Consider the following 10,473-nt stretch of genomic DNA (forward strand, 5'->3'; position numbering starts at 1 on the left):
ATAGGTACAAGCCACCATGTGACCCAGAAGCTTCAGGCAGTTTCTTGCTGTGGTGGTGAGAAACTGTCTGACGCCTCGAATGATATCGGTGAGGGCCTGAAACCTTGCTTGCGGTGGGTATGCCCTGGCCTGGGTTGAGTCCAATACTGCCCATATAAACTCTATCCTTTGGATGGGGGACAGAGTGGGCTTTGCATCATTTAAAAGGAGATCCAGGTTGACAAAGGTGGCTCTGATAAACTTGACCTGAGCCTCCACTTGGTCTTGGAGTGGCCCTTGATCAGCCAGTCACTGAGGTAAGGAAACACCTGAACCTGGTGCCTGCGCAGAAACGCAGCGACGACTACCATGCACTTGGTGAAAACCCAAGGTGCTGCTGACACATCGAATGGGAGAACTATGAATTGGTAATGAGCGTTGTTCACCACAAACCTGAGGTACTTTCTATGGGGCTGAGTGATTGTAATATGAAAATAGGCATCCTTCAAGTCAAGGGCATCATACCAGTCTGCTGGATCCAATGAGGGAATGATGGAGGTCAGAGAGACCATGTAGAACTTGAGTTTCTTTATGAACTTGTTGAGTTCCCACAAGTCCAGGATGGGCCTGAGGCTGCCTTTGGCTTTCAGTATTAGGAAATACTGGGAATAAAAGCCCTCGGCCCTGTGCTCCTGAGGAACCTCCTCCACTGCCCCTAAAGATAGGAGTGACTGCACCTCCTGGATAAGGAGTTGCTTGTGAGAAGGGTCCCTGAAGAGGGATGGGGAAGGGGGGTGGAAGGGTGGGAGGGCACAGAATTGGATGAGGTATCCCCTCTCTACTGAGCAGAGCACCCATCGGTCCGAGGTAATAAGGGACCAGGCACGACAGAAAGGGGATAGTCGGGACAAGAAGGTAAAGAGGGGTGGATCCATTTCCAGGTGTGGTGCACCATCCTCGACTGTGCCTTCAAAAGGCAGGTTTAGGTCCCAAAGACAGCTTTGTTTGTCCAGAGCTCTGTCCAGAAGGTTGACGCAGCTTCTCCTGCCATTTCTGTTCTGCCTTCTGGAGCCATCTTGGTGGTTCTGCTGACCGAACCTCTGAGTAGGCTGCAGCCGGAAGTGTCTCCGCTGAGTGGAAGGCATGTAGCGGCCCAGGGACCTTGAGGGTGGCTCTAGAGTCCTTCAGGCTGTTTAGCCTTTTGTCTGTCTTTTCTGAAAACAGAGTCTCACCCTCAAAAGGCAGGTCCTGTATGGTCTCTTGGACCTCAAAGGGGAGACCTGAGACCTGGAGCCACGAGCCCCTTCTCATGGCTACACCTGTAGCCATGACTTTAGTGGCAGCATCTGCCCCATCAAGTGCTGCTTGCAGAGATGCCCTGGAGATCACTCTCCCGTCCTTGACCAAAGCCGAGAGTTCAGCCCGGGAGTCCAAGGGAAGTAACTCCGTAAACTTAGCCATCGCTGAGCAGGTATTGTAGGCATACCTGCTGCTGATGGCCTGTTGGTTGGAAATGCGGAGTGCAGTCCCCACATGGTGTATACCTTCTGCCCAAATAGGTCCCTTTCCTTTGCGTCCCTATTCTTGGGGGAAGGACCCTGGAAACCCTGCCTCTCTCACTGGTTAGCAGCGTCCAACACTAGAGAGTCAGGTTGTGGGTGTGTGTATAGATGTTCGTAGCCCTTGGAGGGCACCGAGTACCACCGTTCATTGTGCTTGGTGGTAGGCAGCAGAAAGGCCGGGGTCTGCCACAGGGTCTTGGTCATGTCAGTGATACTTTTGATTAGCGGTAAGGCGATACAGGAAGGGCCCAAAGGGCCAGGATGTCCACCATCGGATCTGCATCATCTACAACTTCCTCCGCCTTAATGCACCAGACCCTGTGCGACCCAGCGCAGCAACTGCTGCCACACGCTGTAGTCTTCCAGAGCTGGGGCAATGGCAGTGCCTGCAAGCGCCTCGTCTGGGGAAGATGAGGAGGCCACCTAGGGAGGTGGTTGCTCCCTTCCATACCCACCAGAGGGATCTCTTAAGCTGGTGGGGACAGTGGTGGGATGGTCCGGTCTCGGCGCCGTGAAAGGCGCAGGTACAGACGTTGGCCCCCACACTGGTGCTGGCAGCACTGTGTGATGGTGTGTCTGCGCCGTGGTGGTAATCGACATCAGCGCAGGTGGTGTCGGGCATCAGTGCCAGAGCTGTAGTCAGTGCTGAAGGCACGGTTGGCACCGTAACCTGAGCCTCTGACACCTCCGGTGCCGAGGACGTTATCGAAGGCGGCGCCACAGTTGGTAACGATGTCAACAATGGTGCCACGGTTGCCAGCATCGATGCCAGAGGTAACTGCTCAGTCGCTGGACTGGGTAGGACAAAGGTTGCAGACGCGACTGAAGCAGTACCCGAGCGAGATCCTTGGCTCCAACCCTGAGCTTGGTGGAAAGCCCATGGAGTCCAGAAGGGCCACTGAGCTGGGTTCTGCCATTGAGGGGCCCACTGCATCAGCTAGGACCTCTTGTGGTGCCTTGAGTTTGATCTTCTGCTCCTGCTATAGTTGAAGCGGTACGAGTCCAACTCAGAGGTCTCGGAATACGAGGACCAGGGCAGCACTGCACCTCTCAACGTGGAGCGTTGGGAGCCCAGGGACCAACTGCACTCCCTGGATGGAGACACTGGTGTCTGTGATTGCCAAGGCAATGGGGAGAGGCGTGACATCATAGCTGGCTTTCCCTTCGACTGCACAGTACGGGATGGAGTCTGCGGTGCCGATGCCTTCTCCTGTCTCAGGGGCGAGAATGGCGCCATGAGTCTGAGCAGGTCCTGTGCTGCCTCAAACGCTTCAGGAGTGGAAGGAAGCGGCAGGCTATCCGAGTGGACTGTGGTGCCACTGATGGCTGGTCTCTGGATCTAGGCAAAGGGGATCAGCCCCTTTTCATCCTCTTCTTCTTCTGCACTGGCAATTGGGACCGGTGCCGAAGGCGGGAGTGTCCCCAAGATGCTCCATGATGGTGCCTAGAGTTCTTGGCCGTGTCTTTCTTCGGCACCTGGTCTCTTGAAGAGGGTGCCGGTGCGCGCCGCGGTGAAGACGACATGTGGTGGTGGGATCCCTGGCACCAGGGTGTGACTGCGGTCAAAGAGCTACCTCCATGAAGAGGATTTTAAGCCACTGCTCTCTCTCTTTCAGGGTTCTTGGTGGAAATTCCCAACAGATTTTACAGCTGTCTTTGTTGTGACCCTCGCCCAGACAGTGTAAACAGGAGGTGTGTGTGTGGGGGGTCACTTTTTGGCATGTACTTCACATAGTCCTTGCAGGTCTTGAAGCCCAGGGATCGCGGCATGCCCCGAAAGCAACAAATAAGGGAGAGAGACGGGGGGGGGGGGCAAACCCCCATAAATGAAACTTACAACTGACTCACTATACTAAACTACAGTATCGGAATAAACAAGGTGAGTACAACAGGAATTGAACTGCTAGATCACTTGCCGGAGCAAGAGCAAGGAAATTTCCAGCTACCATCACTGGAAGTAAGAAGGAACTGAGGGGTTGGCGGGTAGCAGGGCTCTATATTGGGCGCCATGAAGGCACGACTCCACGGGGTGCCCAGGTCGACCCTATGGTTGCTGCTGGGGAAAAATCTTCTGGCTACTGTGCACATGCACACACCTGATTGGAATCGACATGAACATGCGAAGAAGAACTTTTTTTTTTAAACAGAGAAACCATGAACTAGTCATTATCTATAGGACTTGCTCAACTGATTCAGGTCTTCATTCATTTCCCAAATGAACCCAGCCATTATTCAGGTTTGGTTACGAACCCTATACACACACTCTCCTCACACCAAACTAATCTATAAACGTGGGAGAGTGGGATTAAAGGCTCCTGTTTCCTAAAATCCATTTTGTCAAATCTCCAAATTTCAAAAGTACCAAGGAAAATCTGGCTGCTGAAGGAATTTTAATAGAGCATCCTGACAGAACTTCAGACCAGAGACCACACTAAAATTGAATGTCCTCTGTGGGTGAGATTTTGTTCGGAGTTTGAGAAGGGAGAAAAATTTCTCTGATCAGGAAGAAAGAATGGGCTTCCAAAGTGTGTCTTCCAAAATTGTATTTTTTTTAAATTCTTATATAGACCTTGTTAGGTTTTCTCATCACTAATATACGCACAAGAAAAATCTGAAACAAACTCCATGCTATCAACCTATATCACAATATGTCATAAGGGAAATTTTCCCTTTGCAGCATGCTATGCATTACCTTAAAACTCAAGCTATTCACATTTTGGCAATCTGAATAGGACATTGTTAATTGCTCAATTTCTTAAATGTTTCTGCAATAAAGAGTCTGTCACAAAATTCCATGCTGCCTCACTAGCAACCAAACTTCAAAAATAATAAGTACTCAGGTAAATTGGATAGTAAAAAATGAAAGCAAGGTTTACGTTGGGTTATTCAAAATGGAGATGCAGTTCCAAATTGAAACTGTCAGCCTTACAATTAAATATGAACATGGTGGCTCCTTCCTTGAAGATAAAAGTTACTCATTCAGGTCACTGATCTGATTTATACAGTATATGCATCCCTTGCCAACGCGCTGTTGCAATATGACAAAGACAGCTTAAGTTGAAGGCAGAAAGAATCTTTAATTCATGGAAATAAATACTAAAGAATTTTAACACCAGCAAGGGGACCACATTCAGAATGAAATATGGTATTGTCCAGCTGTTATCTGGCTCTGTTATAAACTATTTCCCATAGAAAAAGAAATGAAATTGTAAACATATCACCTAACCAGGTGACACTTCTCCTGGTCCAGTATTTTATGAATGTTGGGACAACTCCTCAAGTGCCCTGATTTGCTATAGAAGGCCCAACCATGGTCAATAGGGAATTCTGCACACCCTGTTTTTCACAGACGTCGGTCCTGTGTTGGCTCTGCAGGGGAAAAGGTAGAGAGCAAGAAGCGTGTGTCCCCCCCAGTTTGGCCTGTAACAACTTTCCTGACTTGCAACTGCAATGCAACACAACAGAACCTAGGACTTCTCAGCCACCTACATGTGCTAGTTAGCGCTGACATGGCTTGTCCTAATTAGCAGATTTTTAATTATTATAGTGCCCACAAGTATTCATGAAAGATTCCTTTACTTTAAAATTTGCATGGGGATGGCAAAAGTTCTTTACATACAGAGAGCTGACAACATATGCCAACAAGATAAGGGTTATACTGTACATTCTGCCTATTTACGCTGGGATTTTCAGAAAGTAATACCAGAAAGAAGGGACCAGTCTGCTCATCTAGTCTGACCTCCTGTAGAACAAGGCCATAGAACTTTCCCCAAATAATTCCTGTTTCAACTAGAGCATATCTTTTAGAAAAACATCCAATCTGGCGCAGAGTTAGAAGAGTGAAATGACTTCCCCAAGGACACATTTCATAGCTGGAAATAGAACTTAGGTCTCCTTAGTCCTTTTCTATTTCCTATCCAGACCATGCTGCCTCTCTCTCTTAACTAAACCTAATGGAATTAGGCATGCATTTCCCTTTGCATTTCAATGGGAGTTGTGCACCTAACTCCTAGTCTCCTTTGAAAATCCTAAAGAAAATAAAAAAAAGATACCATACTCCTGCTCAATACATTTACTTGTCACAATAGTCCTACATTTCTCCGGAGCATGCAAGGGAGACATTGAAATACCGTAGGAACAACTGGAGAATTTTGTCTAGTGCTGGATTGTAAGGAATCAACACGTAGCACTTTCATTGGTCTTCTGTAAGGTAGTCTCTTTACCATCAATATTAAGTGCAATGATACCCTGCAGACAGCCATCATGAATTCACGTTAAAAAAGAAAAATTTTCACAGACATTTATATTCCAGCATACCAAATTACTTTATATCTGTTAAATCTGAGCCGTGGAACAACATGAATAAAATGATCAAACATTCCTGGCAGAAACAAAGAAATCAGGTTGTACTATGTTAGTCTTATTTTTAAAATGTTGTTTATTCCTGTGTATATTGTGATTAAAGCCAGACTGATTTCCTAGGCTAACAGCCATGTTTCTCATTACAGTTGGATAGTGTCACTTCACTAATTCAGGCTGCCAAAAACTTAATGAATGCTGTGGTGCAGACAGTGAAGATGTCCTATATTGCCTCCACTAAGATCATCAGAATTCAAAGTCCTACTGGCCCACGACATGCTGTTGTGATGTGGAGGATGAAAGCTCCAGAAAAGAAGCCCCTGATTAAAAGAGAGAAGCCAGAGGAAATCTATGCAGCTGTCAGAAAAGGTTCTGCTAAGAAAAGGATCCATCCTGTTCAAGCTATGAGTGAATTCAGAGGAAGAGAAATAATCTAAAATTACTATTCTGCCACTGAGCACATTTCATACCTTGTAACTGCTCATATGGCATCTTTATTTTTCCACCTGTTTAAGTCTATAAGTATGCTAATGTTTGGAAATTCTCTTCTTTTGTATGTTTGTTAACTGTAGGGTATTTCATCTTTAAAAAAAGATATTTAAAATGCAGATTTGATTAGTTAATGGTACACAATTTAAAATAATGTTTTAAAAAATCATCTTATTTTATTGCTCACTCTCTTTACAATGCCTTTTTTTTTTTTTTTGCAGCTGAGCATTTTGAATGATAGGTTAGGATGCTGTGTTATAACAAGAGTTAGCTTTCATATAATTGAAAGGCAAGGAACAAGGAGTCAAATTCATCCCTGGTGTAACTCTCTTGACTTCAGTGGGGTTACACCAGAGATGAATTGGCCTGATAGTTTTATATTCAGAGCACTTTATGACATACAGGCTTCTATGGGTAGTATATATTGTGCCACCTCCTTAGCTGGCATAAATCAAAAGAAATGTACTAAGTTACACCACATAGGGATCTAGCCCATTCACTTATCTAAATTGAAAGACATTTTAAAAGATTTTTTCATAAACGTTAGGTATAAACAAAAATGGAATAAAAGTTTTAAAATATTTGGCAGAACAAAAGGTGGATTGTAACAATGTGGGTTGTAATAATAAAATAGAGCTGGTTGTAATGAAACTATAGCAATAGTAATAACTCAAAGTTTCAAAGATCTCTTTAAATTTTAAATATTAATCCACATTCTGCTTCCTGGCTTGCTCTATGATTGTCACTCATCTTCATAAGTCCTAATAAATCAGGTAATAACTAAATTATTTTAGATTATTTTGCTGAAAGAAAGAAAGAAAAGAAATCATGTTAAAATGATACGAAGAAACATATGACTAGTCCTGACATCAAAGAGAGGTGCAAATGTTCAGGAAGTACCCTATAAATATCAGTCTTTGCAAGATAACTGCAGTGGATTAAACTACTTGACCATGGCACCACAGTCCCAAACAGCACAGCTGTTCAAGGTGGTAGCCAGCTTGCTAAATTACTATTACAGTATATTTCAAAGTATGTCATGAAGCTAAAAGTGGTGTTAATTGTTAACATTACCACCTTATTCCTATAAAATATTCAGTGAAAAACTCTTTTCAAGAAAATGCAAATCTTAGCCTATGTTCACAATGAATTTGTAAGCATGGGCGTAAGTGATTCATACAGTTACATAGCCAGGCGCATCCCTTCCTGCCCAGTCATCCACACTCCGCACCCTATGTCCTAGGCATCAGTACTTAGCTAAAATACCTTTGGCTGAAAGGATTGGTGGTCCACCTCCTCCCTTCACTGCATGTTAGTGTCTGTCTAGGAACCTCCTCTCATTCCACACCTTCATGATGAATAAGATGGCTACTTCTTCCTCAAGCAGATTTTTCTGGAAGCCAAACACTATGGCTGCTGCCTAGCCACACTTTGTTAAAATGTTACAGAGAACAGAATGAGCCAGTTCCTTTCCCCCATAGGGGAGGATGGTCAGGGAAAATATTTCCCCCACCTTCTGAAACCATCTTGTAACTAAGCTCAGGGTAGTGACACATCATAACCGCAAGGGTGTTTGCTAAGAACCCCCATTAGTACTCTAGCAAACATTTACTAGGGATATTGAGGTTTGTTGTCTCTCAGATTACTTACTTAGGCCCAGATTTTCACAGGTATTTAGGCGCCTAACTCACATGGATCTAGGGAGGTGGCTAAATATCTTTGAGAATCTGGGGCCGTGTGGCTACAGAGAAGAGATGAAAGAGGTAAGGGGCGGCTGGAACAAGAGCAGCCCATAGAGCTTAGCAGGGTGAATGGGCACCTGCCACTCCTTGTAGTTCTAGTGAGACGGGGGTCAGCTGTAACGGACATTCTTCTTGGAGTTTTGCATTTTGGAACTCAAACCTCCAACTGGTATTTCAGGTTCTCTTCCAGCCCCTGAGAGCAGAACTTACAAGGTTAAGTTTGTGCATCTACCACCAGGGGTCACACAGTCATATGCATTGTCTTTTCAATAAAGTCATGCATTTGTTATGGGTCACTTTGGTATCAGATGTTTGTGATTAATGCATTAATCATGACTTCAGGGATCACATTAATAATAAAAAGCATGTGGCACACCCCTAAGAGGATTACTCAGATTTTGTGTGTCCTGATTAAAGTCTCCAGTACTAGTCACATGTGGAATAGATGTTGAGTCACTTTATACACATCATACTCACAACTACACACCACACTGAAATTAAAAACATGGCCTGAGACAGTTGCATGAAAGCGAGTTTACAAAAAAAGTTCTAATGGGAAACCTGGCAACTTAACTTCAGATTAAAAATGCTCTTATTGTTAGCGAAAACAGCTGTTGAAACCTTAGGGCCAAATTGTACCTACAATCCCAGCTCATGTTAGAGGCTCTAGCAGAAGCTCTGAAAGGCAGTGTGCCACAAAAGCCTTATGGCAGGACAGCCACACCACCACCCTTTAGGAGAGTGCACCATGCTGTTTCCCACAGAACTATTGCTTCTCCTCCCTCCACCCATTTGCGGTAACTAGAACCTGCAGAAACACTAGCAGGGATCAGCCCTTGTACTTGAAATGATGGATGATACCTCTAGGGCAGTGGTCCCCAACCTTTTTGTGACCAGTAGCACATTCATGTTTTCAGAAGAGTGTGGTGGGCACCAACAAATTTTCAGGCTTATTTTGTATTTGTACATTAAATAACATGAAAAACATCATATTTAATATTACATAATATGTGAATTCAGAGAGAAGCCGGAGAGACGGCGCGAAGACAGAGAACACCGGCGCCCGCAGCCCCGGAGTTCTCTGTCCCCGACAGGTGCGGGGTCCCGGCTTCTCTTCCCTGCTGGGCACTAGGCGGGCCCCGCGCCTGCCGGGGACAGAGAACACCAGCGCCCGCAGCCTGCAGCCCCGGAGTTCTCTGTCCCCAGCATACGTGGGGGACGCGGCTTCTCTCCGGCTTAAGCCGCGGCCCCGCACCTGCCAGAGACTGAGAACACCGGCGCCCGCAGCCTGCAGCCCCGGAGTTCTCTGTCCCCGGCATACGTGGGGGACGCGGCTTCTCTCCGGCTTAAGCCACGGCCCCGCGCCTGCCAGAGACCGAGAACACCAGCGCCCGCAGCCCCGGAGTTCTCTGTCCCCGGCAGGCGCGGGGCCCCGGCTTCTCTCCCCTGCTGGGCACTAGGCGGGCGCACATAAACGTCCCGCGGGCATCGCGTTGGGGACCACTGCTCTAGGGTGTGGGAAGGGAGACAAAAACTCCTCATGTCCTCCCAATTTGCATACCTGCATTGTAGCCATTCACCATCTGGCCCTTTCTATGCTCTTGCAACCCTACCAATCCTAGAATATTTAAAGAAAAGGCGTTTTAAGAAAAGAGTTTGTTTTCACTGCTTATTTTCCTCCACCATAGTGTAAGTCCATGTTTGCTGGTATGCTTTACTTTTAAAATAGGCAGTGTGCCCACACATGCTTAATAAGAAGAGCATCATGGATCAGATTGGCAGGTGTATTTATAGACTGCAAGTACCAAAAAGAGATGGGTTTTTATCGATGTGATTTATATGATGTAAGTTATAGTTCCACAGAGTGTCTATTATTAAACCACCATCTCATTGCTTAACAACTCTGCCTGCATTTGTATTCTCCATTCTTTTATAACATCAGCAAGTGATATTCAGTTATCTGCGTCTGACACCATTATTATAAAATAACACTGATGGCCTCTGAGAGGAGACATACAATGACAAAAGGGACATTGCTTTAATTACAACTGGATGAACTTTTCTGTAAATCATTTGGCACAAGTTCAAACCTGGGTGAAAATATAGCAAATTACAGTTTATCTGGAACCAAACTGCAGCCAAGGGTATTTTGATTCAGATCTTTTGAATCCAAATATCAAAGCTTACTTTTGGGGCACCCTTGCAGAAATTCCAAATGCAAGCTCTGACGCATTTAGTTTGCAGTAAATGTATTATATTTATATTACAGGTGGTACCTAGAAGGCCCAAACAAGACTTGGGGCCCATTGTGCTAAGCACTGTACACAAACACATAGCAAGCG

General features: G+C 45.6%; 1 protein-coding gene across 1 annotated transcript in view; it reads left to right on the plus strand.

Moving 5' to 3' along the window:
* The window catches only part of CTNNA3 (catenin alpha 3), a 968,742-nt gene extending 959,690 nt beyond the window's left edge, over nucleotides 1-9,052 (plus strand). Inside the window, exon 17 of the mRNA XM_029911396.1 lies at nucleotides 6,050-9,052. Within this exon, the coding sequence (XP_029767256.1) occupies nucleotides 6,050-6,337 (288 nt within the window). The 3' untranslated portion in view covers nucleotides 6,338-9,052. The remainder of the gene's footprint in view (nucleotides 1-6,049) is intronic.
* Nucleotides 9,053-10,473: the final 1,421 nt, after the last annotated feature.

This window comes from Terrapene carolina, unplaced genomic scaffold (assembly GCF_002925995.2).
Source record: "Terrapene carolina triunguis isolate 2854851 unplaced genomic scaffold, T_m_triunguis-2.0 Scaffold95, whole genome shotgun sequence".
Lineage (NCBI taxonomy): Eukaryota > Metazoa > Chordata > Testudines > Emydidae > Terrapene > Terrapene triunguis.